General features: G+C 45.2%; 1 protein-coding gene across 4 annotated transcripts in view; it reads right to left on the bottom strand.

Annotated features, from left to right (window-relative positions):
- Positions 1-640: 640 nt before the first annotated feature.
- The window catches only part of LOC126294960 (neprilysin-2-like), a 385,930-nt gene continuing 363,294 nt past the window's right edge, over positions 641-23,276 (bottom strand). For all 4 annotated transcript variants that reach the window (XM_049987185.1, XM_049987183.1, XM_049987186.1 and 1 more), the window contains exons 12-15: positions 22,866-22,984; positions 16,623-16,754; positions 13,814-13,995; positions 641-2,210 (exon numbers count right to left, since the gene is read on the bottom strand). In XM_049987185.1, coding sequence (XP_049843142.1) covers positions 2,048-2,210; positions 13,814-13,995; positions 16,623-16,754; positions 22,866-22,984 — 596 coding nt within the window. In that variant the 3' untranslated portion in view covers positions 641-2,047. The remainder of the gene's footprint in view (positions 2,211-13,813; positions 13,996-16,622; positions 16,755-22,865; positions 22,985-23,276) is intronic.

Consider the following 23,276-nt stretch of genomic DNA (forward strand, 5'->3'; position numbering starts at 1 on the left):
GCTAAACATATGTAGACTGGTTACATCATATGTTAATAGAGTGCGTAATGTCTCCATTCGAAATGAGTGTATACAGAAGGTGTTTCTGATGTACACTGAGTGAAGATACTCGTGAAACAATCTACAACATGATCAGTACATTCCGTTCTTTCAACAGGAGTATCTTATTTTAAGGAGTAATCCGAGTTGGTAAATACACTTACCGACTTCTTCGACACTGCTTCTGAATGAGGGAGGCCGTCACTGCTGTGCAGTTAAATAAATATTCATAGCACCCTTCAAAGAAACTAAACTTTACTGCTACATTCTCGAAACCTCAAGCACTATTTACAGCAATTTTCGTCAATGACAATACCAAATACATAGAAATGATCCCATTGCTGATAATTCTGTCCAACATATACTGTAATGACAAATCGTGTTGCGCCTCGAATTGTATGTTATATCGAAATTAGTTTTCAGACCCTATGGTCCATACACATTCTCCAATACTTATTCACTAAACTGTTCTGCTTATGAGACTTAATAATTTCTTGGCAGTCAGTCGCTTTTCTGGTGACTGTTGCATGGAGGTCACTATCTTTTGTAATATCCTCGTTTTGTTGTGATTGGAGCATGCATCAAAGACAGTAATGTGATGTTTTAATTTTTTATTGTCACATCTTAATTAATCCATGCTATTTGACTAGCTCTTTCTTCATGACCTTTCAGTGTATCTTAGAATTTCAGTGAACCCTACTAATTACCAACAAGGCAGCACAAATCTGTGCTCCACAAACTATTTGTTACAGTTACTAAATTGGTTGAGCAGTGAAAAGATCATTACTTTTTGTCCAATAAATTTCCCCTTTTTCCCATAGTTTACCAGTTGTGAAGAGTGACGATTTGCTCCCTGTGATTTTGTGCAGTAGAACGAATATACAGTTTTTGTAAGAAAGGAAGTCATATCTAAAATTATTGATTACCATTTGTTATAAAAATAACAGGTTTTGCACACAGGTTTGTTTATCCATTCTAAAGAAGTGCAGGTTTTTATGATATAACCACAATCACACTGTGCCAAGGACGGCACGATTCTGGTTCGGTAACTAGGTTGGCACCACTGTGGGTCGACGTGTCGCTGGGCAGAGATGGTGTCCACTGCCTCTGACTGAGAAGCTAATCGCTCTCGGTCTGAGCCACGGTGGGAGTCTGCTGCGAGCCAGTCTCCTGGCTCGTCGACTGCGGAGTGCCACAGCACCAGAGGCTGCCCAGCAGTCCGTTCGGCAGTGTACACAGCTTGTGGCTTGCTGGTGTTGAGTGTGCAGTTGTGGCTGTGATTTCCAACATTTTGGGCTTGGGACGTTAAGGTGTGATCAGCATTTAAATATGGTGGCAGAATTAGCAAAACTTCAGCTCATAGTACTTGATGGAAGCACTATTTTTCGCGGCACGTGCTAATGTATTTACTCGCACATCACGTAGTAACATGCCTTGTCCAAAATTTCAGAAATCACAACCATCAAGCCACATTGCAAGTGTATACTGGGTCCAACAGGCTGCATGTAGCTTCGCAGCTGTCACCTCTCGCACTCTGCAACTGACAAACTGGGAACATAACTTAGAGCCAAATCCGAACGTGGCTCAGAGCCACGAGATACCAGCTTTCCCACCAGAGTGAGCATCCACCATCTCTGCCCAATGACTTTTCCACCCAGAGTTCTGGCAACCCAGTTATCAAAACCAAAAGAGTGCTGCCCTGCGTGTAGAGTTGCAAATCTCAGCCAAGGATGATTTGAGCCTATAGCCATCTTGTTCTGAAGTTCTTCAGATGGGACTGCCAGTCTCTTCCAGGACTGCTGCCTCATGATTTAGTTGTCAGGGTCCAGCGGTGATAGCTGCACAGAAACAGAGGTCCACTGCTAGTGTATCGGCCAGTCGCTGGCCTCATTAGTTTCCCTATTGTTCTCGAGGTCTAGAGTGACACGAGTGTGCCACTCGGTGGCTGCGACAAGCACTCGGTGGTCGGAGACAGGCCCCGGCAGTTCGGTGTCCCCCCTCGGATCCTCTACCACACCTGGCACTTCTGCACCGGATTCATGCGGGAGCCCAGTGGACACTCGAAGTCCACGGCGAACTCGGGTCGGTTGCTGATCGAGCCCAGCGCTCTGAACCGCCCCGGGGAATGAACTCCTGTCGTGATAAGCTGGCGCATCGCCTCAGTGCGGTACCTAGAACAGGAACGAGACCAAACCGTAACATATTTTCCTTTCTTGTTGTTTACTTACCACTCTTCACATGACAATTTAAAACTCAGCTAAAATACACTCCTGAAAATTGAAATAAGAACACCGTGAATTCATTGTCCCAGGAAGGGGAAACTTTATTGACACATTCCTGGGGTCAGATACATCACATGATCACACTGACAGAACCACAGGCACATAGACACAGGCAACAGAGCATGCACAATGTCGGCACTAGTACAGTGTATATCCACCTTTCGCAGCAATGCAGGCTGCTATTCTCCCATGGAGACGATCGTAGAGATGCTGGATGTAGTCCTGTGGAACGGCTTGCCATGCCATTTCCATCTGGCACCACAGTTGGACCAGCGTTCGTGCTGGACGTGCAGACCGCGTGAGACGACGCTTCATCCAGTCCCAAACATGCTCAATGGGGGACAGATCCGGAGATCTTGCTGGCCAGGGTAGTTGACTTACACCTTCTAGAGCACGTTGGATGGCACGGGATACATGCGGACGTGCATTGTCCTGTTGGAACAGCAAGTTCCCTTGCCGGTCTAGGAATGGTAGAACGATGGGTTCGATGACGGTTTGGATGTACCGTAAACTATTCAGTGTCCCTCGACGAGCACCAGAGGTGTACGGCCAGTGTAGGAGATCGCTCCCCACACCATGATGCCGGGTGTTGGCCCTGTGTGCCTCGGTCGTATGCAGTCCTGATTGTGGCGCTCACCTGCACGGCGCCAAACACGCATACCATCATCATTGGCACCAAGGCAGAAGCGACTCTCATCGCTGAAGACGACACGTCTCCATTTGTCCCACCATTCACGCCTGTCGCGACACCACTGGAGGCGGGCTGCACGATGTTGGGGCGTGAGCGGAAGACGGCCTAACGGTGTGCGGGACCGTAGCCCAGCTTCATGGAGACGGTTGCGAATGGTCCTCGCCAATACCCCAGGAGCAACAGTGTCCCTAATTTGCTGGGAAGTGGCGGTGCGGTCCCCTACGGCACTGCGTAGGATCCTACGGTCATGGGGTGCATCCGTGCGTCGCTGCGGTCCGGTCCCAGGTCGATGGCCACGTGCACCTTCCGCCGACCACTGGCGACAACATCGATGTACTGTGGAGACCTCACGCCCCACGTGTTGAGCAATTGGGCGGTACGTCCACCCGGCCTCCCGCATGCCCACTATACGCCCTCGCTCAAAGTCCGTCAACTGCACATACAGTTCACGTTCACGCTGTCGCAGCATGCTACCAGTGTTAAAGACTGCGATGGAGCTCCGTGTGCCACGGCAAACTGGCTGACACTGACGGCGGCGGTGCACAAATGCTGCGCAGCTAGCGCCATTCGACGGCCAACACCGCGGTTCCTGGTGTGTCCGCTGTGCCGTGCGTGTGATCATTGCTTGTGCAGCCCTCTCGCAGTGTCCGGAACAAGTATGGTGGGTCTGACACACCGGTGTCAACGTGTTCTTTTTTCCATTTCCAGGAGTGTATGATAGCAATTTATTAAATAAGAGGAATTTAACCTTCATTGCAAAAAATATTTAAAAATGAAATTTATTTATACAAAAATATTTTGATGAGATAGTCACTCTGCATAGCAACACAACTCGTTCACTTGCCAGCAAGTACTTTGATGGTATATGCACAAAACACATACACGCATCACACAGCCATAAAGTCACACATAAGCTTACATATTTATAGATACAAAAATAAATACCACACAAACACACATACACACTGGTAAAAAATACATACAACTTCACTCCTAACATCCATGGCGAGGTCCATCTTTGCATCCACAACACCTTGCAGCGCAGTACAGATGTGCCCAACAACATGCTGAATGGACCACTTGGGACAGGCATCATGTCCCCTTCGCCGATGAGTGTACCGTACGCCTTCAACCAGACAATCGTCAGAAACGTGTTTGGAAGCAACCCAGTGAGGCTGAAAGCCTTAGATACACTGTCAAGCGGGTGTAGCATGGTGGAGGTTCCCTGCTGTTTCGGGATGGCATTATGAGGTGCCTATGTACGCTGCTGGTGGCAATGGAAGGGGCCGTAACAACTGTACGATAAGTGAATAACCTATAGTGTAACTGTATTGCCGAGGCATTCGTCTTCATGGACGACAATTCTCGTCCCCATCTTGTGAATGACTTCCTTCAGTCTAACGACATCAAATGGCTATTTCAAATGGCTCTGAGCACTATGTGACTTAACTTCTGAGCTCATCAGTCACCTAGAACTTAGAACTAATTAAACCTAACTAACCTAAGGACATCACACACATCCATGCCCGAGGCAGGATTCAAACCTACGACCGTAGCGGTCGCTCGGTTCCAGACTGTAGCGCCTAGAACCGCACGGCCACTCCGGCTGGCACTAACGACATCGCTCGACTAGAGTGGCCAGCATGTTCTCCAGACATGAACCCTATCAAACACGCCTGGGATAGATTAAAACGGGCTGTACGACGTGACCCACCAACCACTCTGAGGGACCCAGGCCGAATCGCCGTTGAGGAGTGTGTCAATCTGTACCAACAGCGTCTCGACGAACTTTTTGGATAGTATAACACGACGAATACAGGCGTGCATCAGTGCAAGAGGAGGTGCTACTGGGTATTAGAGGTACCGGTGTGTATCGCAATCTGGACCACCTCGTTTGAAGGTCTCGCTGTATGCCAGTACAACATTCAATGTGTGGTTTTCATGAGCAATAAAAAGGGCGGAAAATATGTTTATGTTGATCTGTATTCCAATTTTCTTTACAAAAATATTTTTATCAGATAATCACTCTGCATAGCAACACAACTCGTTCACTTGCCAGCAAGTACATAGATGGTATATCCACATAACACATACAAGCATCACACAGCCATAAAGTCACACGTAAGCTTACATATTTATAGATACGAAAATACATACCACACAAACACACATACACACTGGTAAAAATACATACCGTGATGCAAACTCATAATCCAAAAATACATGTACACTAAAAGTCTTTAGACTGAGGACTTTACTTCCGTGCTGTCCTCAGGCGTGGCTCATTTGAGCACAAATGCTTGGAGTGGCCAGTCTGTGGTCGAATGAGGCACTGAGGGGAAAAATAAAGTTACAGCTGTGTGTTTACAACCTGGTATTGCCTGGTATTGCCCCCCTTCTAACAGCCGTGTACCGCAAGTCTCTAGAGGAACGGAAGGTTCCAGATGACTGGAAAAGAGCACAGGTAGTCCCAGTCTTCAAGAAGGGTCGTCGAGCAGAGGCGCAAAACTATAGGCCTATATCTCTGACGTCGAACTGTTGTAGAATTTTAGAACATGTTTTTTGCTCGAGTATCATGTCGTTTTTGGAAACCCAGAATCTAGTCTGTAGGAGTCAACATGGATTCCGGAAACAGCGATCCTGTGAGACCCAACTCGCTTTATTTGTTCATGAGACCCAGAAAATATTAGATACAGGCTCCCAGGTAGATGCTATTTTCCTCGACTTCCGGAAGGCGTTCGATACAGTTCCCCACTGTCGCCTGATAAACAAAGTAAGAGCCTACGGAATATCAGACCGTCTGTGTGGCTGGATTGAAGAGTTTTTAGCAAACAGAACACACCATGTTGTTATCAATGGAGAGACGTCTACAGACGTTGAAGTAACCACTGGCGTGCCACAGAGGAGTGTTATGGGACCATTGCTTTTCACAATATATATAAATGACCTAGTAGATAGTGTCGGAAGTTCCATGCGGCTTTTCGCGGATGATGCTGTACTATAGAGAGAAGTTGCAGCATTAGAAAATTGTAGCGAAATCCAGGAAGATCTGCAGCGGATAGGCACTTGGTGCAGGGAGTGGCAACTGACCCTTAACATAGACAAATGTAATGTATTGCTAATACATAGAAAGAAGGATCCTTTATTGTATGATTATATGATAGCGGAACAAACACTGGTAGCAGTTACTTCTGTAAAATATCTGGGAGTATGAGTGCGGAACGATGTGAAGTGGAATGATCATATAAAATTAATTGTTGGTAAGGCGGGTACCAGGTTGAGGTTCATTGGGAGAGTCCTTAGAAAATGTAGTCCATCAACAAATGAGGTGGCTTACAAAACACTCGTTCGACCTATACTTGAGTATTACTCATCAGTGTGGGAGCCTTACCAGATCAGGTTGACGGAAGAGATAGAGAAGATCCAAAGAAGAGCGGTGCGTTTCGTCACAGGGTTATTGGGTAACCGTGATAGCGTTACGGAGATGTTTAACAAACTCAAGTGGCTAACTCTGCAAGAGAGGCGCTCTGCATCGCGGTGTGGCTTGCTCGCCACGTTTCGAGAGGGTGCGTTTCTGGATGAGGTATCGAATATATTGCTTCCCGCTACTTATACATCCCGAGGAGATCACGAATGTAAAATTAGAGAGATTAGAGCGCGCACGGAGGCTTTCAGACAGTCGTTCTTCCCGCGAACCATACGCGACTGGAACAGGAAAGAGAGGTAATGACAGTTGCACGTAAAGTGCCCTCCGCCACACACCGTTGGGTGGCTCGCGGAGTATAAATGTAGATGTAGATGTATTGCTTCTGATATATTCCCACCACCTGATAGAATTAGACTCACATCAATTTAGTTTTGTTGTAGAGATATATTCCTGCATGATAGCATCTGATTCTTTAGATGACAAAGAAAATAGTGAAATAGTTAAGAACAACATACCTCAGCTGTGGTGAAAAACTACAAGGTCAGTTCGTTGCCTCACTGAGGTATGCATTCATTATTTTTTCATATAGTTTGTATGTTAACCAAAAGTCGTCTCTGTGTGATGCACTGGGTCAACGGTAACCTTAGCTATTACAGTAGCTTTAGTTATAATACTAACTATTTTAGTCCTTCCATAGTTGGGCTAAACATTTTAAGCCGGCCGCGGTGGTCTAGTGGTTCTAGGCGCTCAGTCCAGAACCGCGCGACTGCTACGGTCGCAGGTTCGAATCCTGCCTCGGGCATGGACATATGTGATGTCCTTACGTTAGTTAGGTTTAAGTAGTTCTACGTTCTAGGGGACTGATGACCACAGATGTTAAGTCCCATAGTGCTCAGAGCCATTTTTGCTAAACATTGTCTAGCAGTAGTGTGGTATATCATACTGAATGGGAGTAAATAGAAACGAGCCTTCCTGTGGCGGCAGTGAGCCAATGGGTACGTGTACCGGACGGCTGTTACTTTTGCCTGCGAGCGCGAGCAGTCAGTCTGTCCAACAATGCAGCTGGCGCAGGACACGCTGTGGTGTATAGTACATAAAATATTGTTGTTTACGAAATTTAGTTAAAATATTGATTTTTTTCTTTAGAGTTGGGTAGAAGTACCTATCTGTCAACAATCTCGAGATAATTGGTCGGACATAGCGCACTCATTTGCGATCCAACTGCGCCAGCGATAAAGCCAGAGTGAAATGTGCACCACGTTTCTCATATTTCATTAGCGGTTTGAGAGATCGGAATGAGAATTTGGCAAATGATAGCAGACAAAAAGCAGAGTATTTTTGCATATCGTTATTATGCAAAACTTCGTTATGTATCGTAGTGAAAGAATGTCATTAATGAGGGTCATCGATTGCTGGTGAAATGAGGAATGTTGTGGTGTTTGGAACACCATATGCGAAGACATTACACTTTTTATCGAGGATGCGCTATTGACTTTTCTTTTCCTTAGTTCCTCAGTACACTTCTGTTTCAGAATTCTCTAGCAACTTTGTTTCCAGAATATTTTAGTGAGGTGAGACAGTGTAAACTGTGCTGTGCTTTGGCCGAAGAAGCAAATTTTGGCATGGCAACCAGAGATACGTGTAGGCTTTACTCTTGATGCTTCTCTGAAAGTTATAAATGGTTGACAAGCCAGGCGAAAATGGATCGCTGCATTTTCGGCGGAATTCTTCTTAGATACTAATGAAAGCAGAGTTGACAGTTGCTCTTTCTGAATGGTCACCATGCATGTGTGGGCGTGGAGGGGCCCCACTTAATATTTACACGAAATGTGAGTGCAGGCTTCAGTTGAGGATGGCGCGCCCCTTCCAGCGCTCGGCATTTCCCCTGCAGCGCCTGCTCGCAACCCCCACCACTGGCCACTGCTCTCCCCATACCTCATCCAGTGGCCACAGCAATTTGCACGCACTACAGCTCCTTTTTGCTGCTGGGCGACTCAGGTCAGTGAAACACGGTGGAGCAGGATCAGGTTTGCTGTTCGGGAGAGATAAATGTAGAAACCATTACTGTGGCTCAGTCACCTTTAATATCAATGTAGTTTTCGGCTTTGATGTGAAAATGGTAAAGACAGTGCGATATAGAAAAATGTGAGAGAATAAAATTAACTATTCAGGCAATTCTTCAGAAGTTATTACGTGAATTGGAACCATGAGAACCTATATTATGAAAAAATTCAGCTTCAAGAATCAACCCCTAGACGTGAAAAGAAGATAATAAGTTTATTGTAAATCTTATTCCTCTCGAAGCTTATTAAAATACTTTATTAGTGGTAGATTGCACCCCTTCTGCAGAGTGCAGAGTTAGGGCATTGAAATACGGCATGCCTGAATGAATGCGAGGAAAGTCGAATGCAGTTGCTCCCAGCACGTAAAGCGACTACTTTCACGTATGCAGGCCTTTCACAGAACCGAACATCTGAAAGAAGCACAATTGTCTGACGTGGACTTGTGATGCACGCACCACAAACGTACATTCAAACTGTGCAAAATTACAAAACACAGACAAATCAGCAGAAAATCATACATACAAACATATAAGCCACACAAACATATATGTATTGTGTTGATCTGTCTGAAGACTGGTTTGATGCAACTCCCCATATTAGTCCATGTTGAAGCCTCTGCAGCTCTGGACAACTAGCGCAGCCTACATTCACATCTGTCGGTTCTCTGTAGTCGATTCTTTGTCTTGTTTTACAATATTTACCACCACCGTACTGCAGTATATTCGGTTATTCTTAAGTACCTCTAGGTTCACAGAAGGTGACTGAGAGAAAATTACAAAACGTAAGGAAAAATGAAACATATTACTAGACAGAACATCTCTCCAAGTTGTGATTCAGAATATGCACTGTGGCATAGTTTTACTAGGGGGCAGGCACGTGAGAACATGTACCATACACATATGATACACTTCGTACTGTCACACTGAATCGATTTTCTCCTGCCGTCAGGAAGCCCAAATGAAGATCTCTCCAATGCAGGCTGCTGTAGTGCCCTCCCAGGCAATTTGTATCAGCAACTTCAATTAATTGCAGCCACATACAGAAGTTAGTTGCATCATAAATGTTACCCATGTAGAGCGTATGTAATGGGAGATAAAAATTCCATGCACTGATGAGTGTCCATTTTCTGTACATATCGTAGTTTTCGCTCAGTTGTTGTCTGAAACCTCGGAAGCACTTACGAATAACCCTGTATTGTACATCTCCTTGGCACAAACCACTGTGAGTCCTTGGCAGAGGATATATCCCAACTGTACCACGGATCAGGATTTATCCAATTCCGTTCACATAAAGAGTGTGGGATGAGTGACCGTTTAAACGCGTCTGAGTTCACTGCAACTAGCCTAATCTTGTGTTCAGTGTCCATACAAGAGCAATTTGTGGGGGGTTAGTGCATGTTCCTAGGTTCATCACCCATAGATGGTTCTTTACTTATTACTATTGTGGCTAATTGATATTTTTTGTCATAGGATACTATGCTGTGTTTTTTTTTTTATTTTGTGAAGTGTACAATTCTACATTTCTGAACGTTTAAAACAAATAGCCAGCCTTTTCAGCCTGCTGGAATCTTATCAAAATAGAAACGAATATTTATTCCAAGTTAAAAGGTCCTTCTAACCACCTTTCATTAATCCGGTAGCCCACTTTCACTAGCAGTTCTCTTTCTTTTCCTTGTTTCTCTTTTTTTCATAACTGATTGAATGAATGTGGTTGTGTGTCACGTTGCTAGACAGTGGTGTAGTCTGCTGCAGAAAGTTTGCGATAGTCGTACAGATTCAGCAGCAGTTGTACAGAACAGCCAACTCTCGTAGTGGTCAAGTAGGCAAAGAGGTTTGCGCTACTTGTGAGAAATCTATCTGCGTTAGGTTGGTGGCGGAAATGGCATCTTTGGGTTTTCCGGGCCACGCGGAGCGTGGAAGAGGCTGGAGGAGAAGCGGGAGGCGGTCTGCCGCCGGTACGGGAAGCGTCCACAGCTGTGCTCCAGTCGAAGAAGGGTGAGTTAGACTGACCGCGTGGCGCGCTGTTACTTGGCGAGAGGAGAGCTGTTAGCTTTTGGTCTCGCTTTTCAACTCCGAAAGATTGCTTTGCCTTGTCACAGCAAGGAATGCAAACCCTTGGCAGATTTTTCTTCTACTAAATTTCTATAGCAGACTTGGATCCGCCGGTCGCAGGTTCGAATCCTGCCTCGGCCTTGGATGTGTGTGATGTCCTTAAGTTTGTTAGGTTTAAATACTCGTAGTTCTAAGTTATAGGGGACTGATGACCTCAGAAGTTAAGTCTTATAGTGCTCAGAGCCATTTGAACCAATTTTTTTCTATACGCTTTTATTTTTCTAAATATTAATACATAATTTTGCCTTCTCGCAAATTTTCCTTGGGTTTATGTATCTTTCGTCCGTGGGGAGCCAACCACGTGGTTGAACATTAGAGCTTGTTCTGTTGCCGTCATCACTAACTGTTCGGTCTCATGTGTGATGTGATATTGTTGCAACTTGGCCACGATAACTAGAAATTGCGTCCCCTCAAACCACGTGGGAACGCGGGTGTCCTGTGAAACGTGTACCGCTTCACGACCCATTGATATCAGTTAACAGGCAACCAAAGTTGTATGAATGATTCATATCAATGATTTTAGGTGTAGATTATAACGGCGAATGTATCGATGCTTTTCTTTAATTTTATATGAATTAATGTTATCAGGAATTGTGTACATGCCTCACATCCATGTCTGAGGAATAAATGATTTTATCCGCAATTTTCTCTTGCATGTTTTTGCACCTAAGCCAATCAGCTCGTAGATTTCCCGTTAGTACATCCAACTGCTTTCCTTATGCACAGGTCCAGTGATTAGTTTCCTCTTTTACTTTAAAACAAATAGTTTAGATCAAGTCTTATTGCCGGCCGTGGTGGCCGAGTGGTTCTAGGAGCTTCAGTCCAGAACCGCGCGACTGCTGCAGTCGCAGGTTCGTATCCTGCCTGGGGCATGGATGTGTGTGAGGTTCTTAGGTTGGTTAGGTTTAAGTAGTTCTAAGTTCTACGGGACTGATGACCTCAGATGTTAAGTCCCATAGTGCTCAGAGCCATTTGAACAATTTTTAAGTCTTATTTTCAGGTGTGTTGCTGGGAGCTGATCTTATGCACAGTGTTCATGCTCTTTCTGTTGTATTTTAAATGTTTGATTCTCGTGAACAGTGCACAGGCAATACTATTAGTTACATCGCATCCCCTATGAGCAATATCACAACGTATGCACTTTGATGAGTTTTTGGTCTGTAATCAAATTTATTTATTTTCTGACATGGCCAAACCTTTGATTAATTATATGATTGGAGTCAGTAGCGAACGTAAATATCCCACGTTAGTTTCACCATCAATAATCATTTCCATTTGCATCTGGTTCATTTAAATATTCGGACATCGATCCGAGTGCACGTTTTTTTGACTCAAAGGCGCTCCATGCCACTTACACAGAACGCAACAAGTACACGGCTGTCTGACACGGCTGATTCACAGGTGCCGCAAGCCGACTGCCGGCAGCGAACATTTGCCTATGCTTTAGTTTAATAATAAGAAGTAACCAAGTGAGTTACACGAAGTCGGCGCAGACCCAATAATAACGTAATAGCACGTAGATACAGGTTGGTTACACAGTTTCCGGTCCAAATGGTTCAAATGGCTCTGAGCACTATGGGACTCAACATCTGAGGTCATCAGTCCCCTAGAGCTTAGAACTACTTAAACCTGGATTCGAACCTGCGACCGTAGCATTCGCGTGGTTCCAGACTGAAGCGCCTAAAACCGCTCGAGTTTCCGGTTACACTGCATTGTGGATGGTGTCTCCATCTACGAAATTCTGAGTTTACTATTAACAATGTTTGATAACATCAACAAAAGCAAGACGAGGATAATGGAATGTAGTCGAATTAAGTCGGGTGATGTTGAGGGTATTAGATTAGGAAATGAGACACTTAAAGTAGTAAATGAGTTTTGCTATTTGGGGAGCAAAATAACTGATGACGGTCGATGTAGAGAGGATATAAAATGTAGACTGGTAATGGCAAGGAAAGCGTTCCTGAAGAAGCGGAATCTGTTAACATCGAGTATTGATTTAAGTGTTAGGAAGTCGTTTCTGAAAGTATTTTTATGGAGTGTAGCCACGCATGGAAGTGAAACATGGACGATAAATAGTTTAGACAAGAAGAGAATAGAAGCTTTCGAAATGTGGTGCTACAGAAGAATGCTGAAGATTAGATGGGTAGATCACATAACTAATGAGGAGGTGTTGAATAGGATTGGGGAGAAGAGAAGTTTGTGGCACAACTTGACTAGAAGAAGGGATCGGTTGGTAGGACATGTTCTGAGGCATCAAGAGATCACCAATTTAGTATTGGAGGGCAGTGTGGAGGGTAAAAATCGTAGAGGGAGACCAAGAGATGAATGCACTGAGCAGATTCAGAAGGATGTAGGCTGCAGTAGGTACTGGCAGATGAAGAAGCTTGCACAGGATTGAGTAGCATGGAGAGCTGCTTCAAACCAGTCTCAGGACTGAAGACCACAACAACAACAATGTTTGATTTGTTATTAACACACGACTAGTGAGGATCGCAGTACAGCAGTCAAAGGCGCTGCAGTCATGGACTGTGCGGCTGGTCCCGGCGGAGGTTCGAGTCCTCCATCAGGCATGGCTGTCTGTGCTTGTCCTTAGGATAATTTGGGTTAAGTAGTGTGTAAGCTTAGGGATTCATGACCTTAGCAGTTAAGTCCCATAAGATTTCACACACATTTGAACATTTTTTATCGCAATACACCTGCCCTGTGGGGTACATCGGGTTATTTCCACTGCACTGTAGATGTGTATCCATATGTGAAATTTTGAGGTTACTGTCAGTAGTGTCTGCCACGTTATAAACACACGACACGAACAGCGAGGTTCGCGGCACACCTCCCCAGGGGAATACCCCGAGTTTATTCTACACCTGGCCACGTCCCTCCACCCGCGACCGCGTGTTTGCAGGAGCCAGAAACTTCAACCGTTTACAGAGCCTCCACATCTCCCCTCCACAGGGTGCCAGTGCTGGCTCACTGAGGTGGACACAGAGTGCCAAAAATGGCTCTGAGCACTATGGGACTTTTCTGAGGTCATGATTCCCCTAGAACTTAGAACTACTTGAACCTAACAAACGTAAGGACATCACACACATCCACGCCCGAGGCAGCATTCGAACCTGCGATCGTAGCAGTCATGTGGTTCCAGACTGTAGCGCCTAGAACCGCCCGACCACAGAGTGCAGACAGAGAGCGGCGCTACTGACTTGAAGCACCAGGTCTGCGCGGCGGACACCCAGAACATCTGCCGCGGGGAGAGCCCGCCCAGTGCTGGCAGCCTCGGCTCTGATTGGCCGACGCGGCGCTGCAGGGCGAGGTAGGCGCGGTACGCCTCCTTCAGGCCGCCGTTGTCCGCCGTGTTCTCCCCCTGCGTGTTGATCCCGTTCAGCTGCAACACGAGGCGGCGCCGTCAGCCATGCTTGTTTCTACTCACATTCCCCTGCCGGTTACCCATGCACTTGACTGTACGAATAGCGTGAAGTAAACGATATGGTTTCAGTCTACATACGTGCTGACTGTTGCTCTGTTGAATGCTCCAGTATCACAGGATGTACTGTAGCCATGGCACACGAAACTCAGATGAGGTGCACCTTCATCAGAATGGAGATCAGTCAAATGGAGGCACTGAAATGTTTCTAATCTGATGAATTTCACAAGTATGGTGATTAATCAAATGGGGCATTTGAATGCAGCAGGGAAAAATACATCGGCACTGAAAAGGTGATTAGTCCAATGGTGCAGACAAATATCTCAGATGATATCCACCATCATTGAAATCATTAGGTGGCCGGTGTGGCCGTGCGGTTCTAGGCGCTTCAGTCTGGAACCGCGTGACAGCTATGGTCGCAGGTTCGAATCCTGCCTCGGGCATGGATGTGTGTGATGTCCCTAGGTTAGTTAGGTTTAAGTAGTTCTAAGTTCTAGGGGACTGATGACCACAGATGTTAAGTCCCATAGAGCTCAGAGCCTTTGAACCATTTTTTGAAATGATTAATCAAATGGAACAGTCAATGAGGCACAAAGAGGTGCATCCTCACCACATGGAAGCTAATGAAATGGGGTCTACCAATGAGCAGACGAGATGCAGCTTCATCAGGAAAGTTACTGATGTGTGGTGGATGATATGCCGTTTGCTCTAAATGATGGTTGCTCAAATGCGGTTGTCAGATGTGCCAGCGACATTCCTGTTCACTGCAGTGATTTATGAAATGTGCTAGTCAAACGTGGCAAATAAGATGTACCAGCACCACAATAGTAAATACCAAATGGGTCACTTAAATATGCCAAATAAGTTACACATTTATGTTGATTAGTCAAATTTAGCAGTTGAGGTGGAATATGGCTTCGCTAAAATGATTACCCAAATGAGAAAGTCATTTGTATCTGATAAAAGCTTCCCCACTCCAATGGGGCCAATGATAAGCGTGTAAGGTGCACCTTCGTTGGGGCGATAGTCAGGTGTGAGAGATGGGATGCATCTACATCTGTATGGAGATCACTAAATGAGCACAGTTAAATGTGTCAGATGAGGTGTATCGTCATCATACTGCTGACTGTTTAAATGGGGAAGTTGATTGTATCAAATACAGGGGATGCATTACCATGAGAGTGGTGATTATCCAAATGGGGAAGTCATCTTTCTCAGATTAGCTGTACATTCATCAGAATAGTGATTAGTCAAATGTGCTTGAATCTTCATCGACATAGTGATTACTGAAACAGAGGAAGCTAACACTTTTACGAAGTACATCAAAAAATGTTTTGCATCACCCCAGTTCCCAGAACTCCTGAAGATAGACATCGACTGTGGATATTGTATCACTAACACAGACTTTTTGACTGTTCAGAGATGTCACTAAACCCGCCAATGGAGGAAGTACAGAGAGACAGGAGCAGGGGATGAAATGCCTCGCTCAGGCCGCCCAAGGGCTACTACAGCAGTGGATGACTGCTGCCGACGGATTATGGATCGGAGGAACCCCGACAGCACCGCCATCATGTTGAATACCTCTTTTCGTTGAGCCACAGGATGTCGTGTTATCACTCAAACTGTGTGCAATAGGCTGCATGGTGCGGAACTTCACTCCTAACGTCCATGGCGAGGTCCATCTTTGCAACCACAACACCTTGCAGTTCGGTAGAGATGTGCCCAACAATATGCTGAATGGACCACTTGGGGCTGCCATCAAGTTCTCTTCGTCGATGAGTGTATCATATGCCTTCAACCAGACAATCGTCAGAGACGTGTTTGGAAGCTACCCGATAAGGCTGAATGCCTTAGATACACTGTCAAGCAAGTGCAGCAAGGTGGAGGTTCCCTGCTGTTTTGGGATGGCATTATGAGGTGCCTTCACACGTTGCTGGTGGCCATGGAAGGCGCCAAAACAGCTGTATGATATATGACCTATAGTGTAACTGTATGAGCAGCATATTGGTAAAGCATTCGTCTTTATGGACGACAATTCGCGCCCCCATAGTGCACATCTTGTGAATGACTTCCTTCAGGATTACGACATCGCTCGACTACAGTGGCCAGCGTGTTCTCCAGACATGAACCCTGTCGAACATGCTGGGATAGATTGAAAAGGGCAATTTATGGACGACATGACCTACCAACCACTGTGAGGGATCTACCTCAAATCGCCATTGAGGAGTGGGACAATCTGGACAGTGCCTTGATGTGGATAGTATTTCACGACGAATACAGGCATGCATCAATGCAAGAGGACGTGCTACTGGGTATTAGAGGTACCGGTGTGTACCGCAATCTGGACCACCACCATCGAAGTTCTCGCTGTATGGCAGTACAACGTGCAATGTGTGGTTTTCATGAGCAATAAAAAGTGCGGAAAAGATGTTGATCTGTATTCCAATTTTCTGTACATGTTCCAGAACTCTCAGAACCGAGGTGATGCAAAACTTTTTTTGATGCTTGTAGATTTTTTCAAAAAATGTGGATAGGGAGTAGTCTTTTTAGAGAAGGAGCCACGAGGACAAAGAAGCAGCTATACTCACGTGCAAGCCGGTCTGCTCATCGGTGTAGTTGCCGTACTGCGAGATGATGCACTCTGCCTTCTCCAGGAACCTGTCATGGGTCACGGGGTCCCACCAGTCCACCAAGTTGCCGTCCTTGTCAAACTGACGGCCCTGAAGAGTGTTCAAACAAAGAGCTGTGTAACAATTGCATATGACATAAATTTTTTTCTAGATTTTTAACCATCTACATGGTGGGCCTCCATATTGCATCTTTCTGGTTTTACCTTAGTGGCCTCTCTTTTACATGTACATAGGATGCCTATTCTAGTAACGTATGGTTGTGGAATTTTAGAGTAAAGAACACCTAAGTGGATAAAGCATCTCCTCAAGTATATGCCACTGGAGTTGGATGACGATCGCCATTGCTCTCCTGCTTCTCAATCAGACCTAAGAAAAACTGGCTGCTCTTCTTTGAATTTTCCCCATTTCCTCTATTTTTCCTGTCTGGTATGGTCCCAGAATGACAAGCACCAATCATATGTTGGTTGTCTCAGCCACCTTTGTGGGTGGGCTATACTTCCAGTGTACATCTTCCAATGTATCTCAGTGTTACCCACCGTGGTCTAGCAATAGCATCTTTAATCAGTAAGGAAAATGTGCTGGATCCTGGGTTCGATCCCTGGATAAATTTTGAATTGAAATCATTGGCAATGGCAGTAGACGTTTTCTGGCATAAGTAGTCAGGCTCGTTCTGCCATCAACTTAGTCAGAGAGGGTGGACGAGCGAACAGAGTTTCAAGGCGATCTATTGACCTTGGAGGCCCCTAAAAGATGGAAGAATCAGCAGCGATCGACGGTATAAAGATGCAGAAGACAACGGAAAGCACTGCATTAAAGACACTTTATGAGTATGCACAGAACATGTAGCCTGTAATTGAAAAGTGTCAGACAGACTGGGAGATTAAACCTGTGTGCCGGAATTGGACTCGAACTTGGGACCTTTGCAATGGCAGGAGAAGATTTCTGGAAGTTTCATATCAGCACACACTCAGCTGCAGAGTGAAAATCTCATTCCAGTGTCAGGATAGTTTCTCCTTTGGCTAAAGAGTTCGGAACAGTCTCCCATTCGAACCTAAGGGAAGGAGCTGTCCAAGAGAGCTAGCGATGAAAAAAATATTGAATAACCAATGAAATGATAACATTCTATATGTCGGAGCATGGAATATCAGGCAATTTCAGACAATGAGTTTCGACTTGCCAGGCACGTCATCATCAGGTTTATGACCCGAGTGATACCAAGTACCACTCGTGCACGTATAGGACGAGGCACCAATATTCCTATCTGCTTCTGTAGATAACCGAACTCCATGTGCAGGTGTGAGGAGCACACACGCTCACGAAGTTCCGGTACTGGTGCCTTGTCTCACACATGTGCAAGAGGTACTTGGTGCCATTCAAGCGACGGGCCTGAAGTTGAAGTGATCGAAACGTCGCCTCTGGTTGCCTAATCAAACATTATCACAATAACGGCTCTTGGTACAATATTGGTACACATCATCGACCACATGTTCTCTCTCGCTCCTGGCCCTAAGATGTAGTCACATTTACTAATATACAGGGTGTCCCAGCTATATTGCCCACCCGAAATATCCCTTGAAAAATGACAGCTATTGGAAAACGACTTTCACCGGTATCAATGTAGGGCTGGGGCCCCTTGAATGTACATATTTGGAAACATTCTGAAACGAAAGCATATGTGTTTTTTAACACAAACTTATGTTTTTTTTAATGGACCACCTATATTTTTTTCTTCAGCAATCCATTGCATGACAAATCACATACACAATGGCGTTGATTGCATCGCAATATTCCCATTACATCCCGAGATATTGAGACGAGAAGTTGACGCTTGAAACACCGGACTTGCGCTGCTAGCGCACGTCCTGAGGCTCAGGCGTGAACCCCATGCTGCCCGTAATCCCGATGTGACTGACATGTGTAATCACACATCCTTACTTATCAAGAGGTCCGAAACAACGGTAAAACTTTTAGTCCACTTGCTCGTTTCACTAAAACCATCAACATGAATTTTACTATTACGAGTGAATGATTAACTGTCACTTGCGCTAGATCTACAGTAAAGTAACGTTTTAACGTTGAACGGCATTACCTTTTTAGTAACGGATTAACGATAAGCGAAGTTAACTTTGTGACTAACGTTGCGGTACACATATATGTTACAGGATCGCATCATCCCTAACCTATGGGATAAATACCTGCTGGAATGTACGACATTAATGCAGGATGGCAGCAGACCGTATTATTCGTTTCGGACCTCTTGGTGAGTATGGAGGTGTGTTTACGCACGTCAATCACATCGCGATTACGGGTAGCATGGGGTTCACGCCTGAGCCTCATGACGTGTGCTGGCAGTGCATGTCGGGTGTTTCAAGCGTCAACCTCGCGTCTTAATATCTCGGGATGTAATGGGAATATTGCGATGCAATCAACGCCATTGTGTATGTGCTTTGTCATGCTATGGATTGCTGAAGAAAAAATATAGGAGTTTGTGTTAAAAATCACATATCCTTTCGTTTTAGAATGTTTCCATTCATGGGGCCCAGCCCTACATTGATACAAGTGAAAGTCGTTTTCCAATAGCTCGTATTGTTCAAGAGATTCTTTGGGTGGACAAGATAGCTGGGACACCCTGTATATCTAATGTGAGTCAGTGAAGTGAAATGGAAACAAGACGAATGGCAGGTAATTTCAGCAACAGTAGAAAATAGTATAACTGGAGTAGGACTCGTTCTGAATAGGAGAGAGCAAGTTACTTCGAACAATTCAGAGATCGGCTTATTCTCATCCGAATCAACAGCAAACCAACGCCATAACAGGTGTTCAAGCATAAATCCAAACGCCACAAGTAGAAGAGAAAGAGACAGAGAGAATAGATGAGGGTATTTACTGGGTAACTCACTATTTAAAAAGAAATAATATTCTAATACAGATGGAACATTGAAACATTGTGGTAGGGGAAATAATTGAACATACAGTTACAGAACAGTAGAGACTCTACATCTGCATCTACATCTACATAGTCAGTCTGCAAGTCACCGTACAGTGCGAGACTCGAGACAGGAAAGGAAAATGGTGCTACATGGTCTAAATTCTGAGAGAAATAGGAGAAAGCCGTAGGAAAACGCTGAGAACTGCAATACCAAAAACGACATGCCCAGATTAGAAGGATGTAAGAAAGAGATGCAGTATTGTTCCCGTACTGGTCAGTGAAAACCGGACAAGCAATGTCGGAAATAAAATATGGGTCCACAAGCATTCATAAACTTTACGGCGAAAGATGTCAATGATATGGTTCGCTTATGATGTTGCTATCCTCAGTGATAGCAAGGAAGAAATGACTGGACACAATTCGTGGATGAACAGACTACTAAGTACAGAACATGATATTAAACTTAAGGAGGAGCTCAAATGACATCGGCGAAAAAGAGCAAAATTCGGAACTGTGCACTACATCTACATCTACATCTACATTTATACTCCGCAAGCCACCCGACGGTGTGTGGCGGAGGGCACTTTACGTGCCACTGTCGTTACCTTCCTTTTCTGTTCCAGTCTCGTATGGTTCGCGGGAAGAACGACTGTCTGAAAGCCTCCGCGCGCGTTCGAATCTCTCTAATTTTACACTCGTGATCTCCTCGGGAGGTATAAGTGGGGGGAAGCAATATATTCGATGCCTCATCCAGAAACGCACCCTCTCGAAACCTGGCGAGCAAGCTACACCGCGATGCACAGCTCTTCTCTTGCAGAGTCTGCCACTTGAGTTTGCTAAACGTCTCCGTAACGCTATCACGGTTACCAAATAACCCTGTGACGAAACGCGCCGCTCTTCTTTGGATCTTCTCTATCTCCTCCGTCAACCCGATCTCGTACGGATCCCACACTGTTGAGCAATACTCAAGTATAGGTCGAACGAGTGTTTTGTAAGCCACCTCCTTTGTTGATGGACTACATTTTCTAAGGACTCTCCCAATGAATCTCAACAAAGTGAAGGAACTCTGCTACCTTGGAAGCAAAATTATGCATAATGAATGAAGCAGGGAGGACATACAGAATAGACAGGGAAAGAGGGCAATCTCGGTCAAAGATGGTATTAGGAAATTGCCAGAGCTGACGCAGGGTCTAGCAAACAGGCAGCGCACATGACCTACATTCTCCAAGTGTGTTATGCAATGCTGGCTGGTTACACACCAAACTCTCATTCCCCCCGCCCCTCCTCTCCACTCTGACATCACAATCCAGTATTGTGGATTAGGCCACATGGTAAGTACGTAATCCAAGATGGTTGTCCCAGGTCAATTGCCCTAAGCATAAAACAGCGTTTTTCTCCACCCCTCTAACATCACAGCTCACTGGCGCAGCCTGCGTAGTTGCCAGACCTAGATTCCCCATGCAGCACCACTTGTCGAAAGTTTAATATGGTGGAAAATTAAAAACCAGCTATGAACGGCACTTGCGTTCTATAAAATGAGTCATGATCATCATCATCATCATTTAAGACTGATTATGCCTTTCAGTGTTCAGTCTGGAACATAGCCCCCCTTATAAAATTCCACCATGATCAGTGCTAACGTTGGTGCCTCTTCTGATGTTAAGCCTATTACTTCAAAATCATTCTTAACCGAATCCAGGTACCTTCTCAATGGTCTGCCCCGACTCCTCCTACCCTCTACTGCTGAGCCCATGAGTCTCTTGGGTAACCTTGCTTCTCGCATGCGTGTAACATGACGCCACCATCTAAGCCTGTTTGCCCTGACTGCTACATCTATAGAGTTCATTCCCAGTTTTTCTTTGATTTCCTCACTGTGGACACCCTCCTGCCATTGTTCCCATCTACTAGTACCTGAAATCATCCTAGCTACTTTCATATCCGTAACCTCAACCTTGTTGATAAGGTAACCTGAATCCACCCAGCTTTCACTCCCATACAACAAAGTTGGTCGAATGATTGAACGGTGCACAGATAACTTAGTCTCGGTACTGACTTCCTTCTTGCAGAAGAGAGTAGATCGTAGCTGAGAGCTCACTGCATCAGCTTTGCTACACCTCGCTTCCAGTCCTTTCACTATGTTGCCATCCTGTGAGAATATCCATCCTAAGTACTTGAAACTGTCCACCTGTTCTAACTTTTTTCCTCCTATTTGGAACTCAACCCGGTTATATTTCTTTCCCACTGACATTACTTTCGTTTTGGAGATGCTAATCTTCACACCGTAGTCCTTACATTTCTGATCTAGCTCTGAAATATTACTCTGCAAACTTTCAATCGAATCTGCCATCACAACTAAGTCATCCGCATATGCAAGACTGCTTATTTTGTGTTCACATATCTTAATCTCACCCAGCGAGTCTATTGTTTTCAACATATGATCCATAAATAATATGAACAACAGTGGAGACAGGTTGCAGCCTTGTCTTGACCCTGACACTACTCTGAACCATGAACTCAATTTACCGTCAACTCTAACTGCTGCCTGACTATCCATTTAAAATGAGTTGAAATAAAAAAGACTAATTTAAAATAGTGGGAGACGAAAAAATACTATAGAGTAGCCTGCATGGTAGTTGTGATGTTGAATGCCAGAGATGGCCGTGTGTCGGCTAGAAGGAGGCCAGTGAAGGACCTGCAACCGACCCATCTGTGTACCACATATACTGGACTCACACTGGGAGTTATGGTCTGGAGTGCTATTTCGTATGTCAGCAGGAGCACTCTGTGTTACCTGACACACCCTGACTGCAAAACTGCACAAGAATCTGGTGACTCGCCCTGCTGTGCTGTGATACATGAACAGCATTCCAGGAGTGGTCTCCAACACGATAACGCTCGCCCACATACTACTGTTGTAGAGCAACATGCAGTGCAGAGAGTCGACATGTTGCTGTGGCCTGTTCGATCACCAGACGTGTCTCCAATCGAGCACATTTGGGGCATCATCGGACGACAGCTGCAGGGTCATCCACAACCATCATTAACAGCCCCTGTATTGACCTATCAGGTGCAACAGGCATGCAGCTCCAGTCTCACACTGACACCTGGCACCTGAACAACATAATGCATACACATCAGCATGCTTCCATTCATCATTCTGGCGGTTACACCAGATAATTAACATCAGTTCACCATGTCCAAACGCAAAGTAACTAACGCTCACAACTGTTACAGCAGGTATTTAAAGCAAACCTTATATGAAAGGTATGTACCTCGTCGTCGAAGCCGTGCGTTATCTCGTGGCCGATGACGAAGCCGATGGCGCCGTAGTTCATGTACTTGGGACGGTCAGCGCTGAAGAAGGCGCCCTGGAGGATGCCCGCTGGGAACTCTGTGGAAATCACACACACACCCGTCACCTCACATACCGCTGCTCTGCGCAGAGTCTCCACCACCAGTAATGGTAGCTGCTCACTAACGTTCGACTGTCAAGTCCGTTCTCCCATCCTAGCAACAAAGCTAGATGGTACGTAAGGAACACTAAACGTGTGATGAGGTGCCACTATGCGAAATTTTTAGAATAGATTAGATTAGATTAGATTAATATTTGTTCCACAGATCATCAATATGACACTTCGTAATGATGTGGAATGTGTCAGGTTAATAACAGATGTCTGTACAAG

This window comes from Schistocerca gregaria, chromosome 11 (assembly GCF_023897955.1).
Source record: "Schistocerca gregaria isolate iqSchGreg1 chromosome 11, iqSchGreg1.2, whole genome shotgun sequence".
In the NCBI taxonomy this organism is placed as follows: domain Eukaryota; kingdom Metazoa; phylum Arthropoda; class Insecta; order Orthoptera; family Acrididae; genus Schistocerca; species Schistocerca gregaria.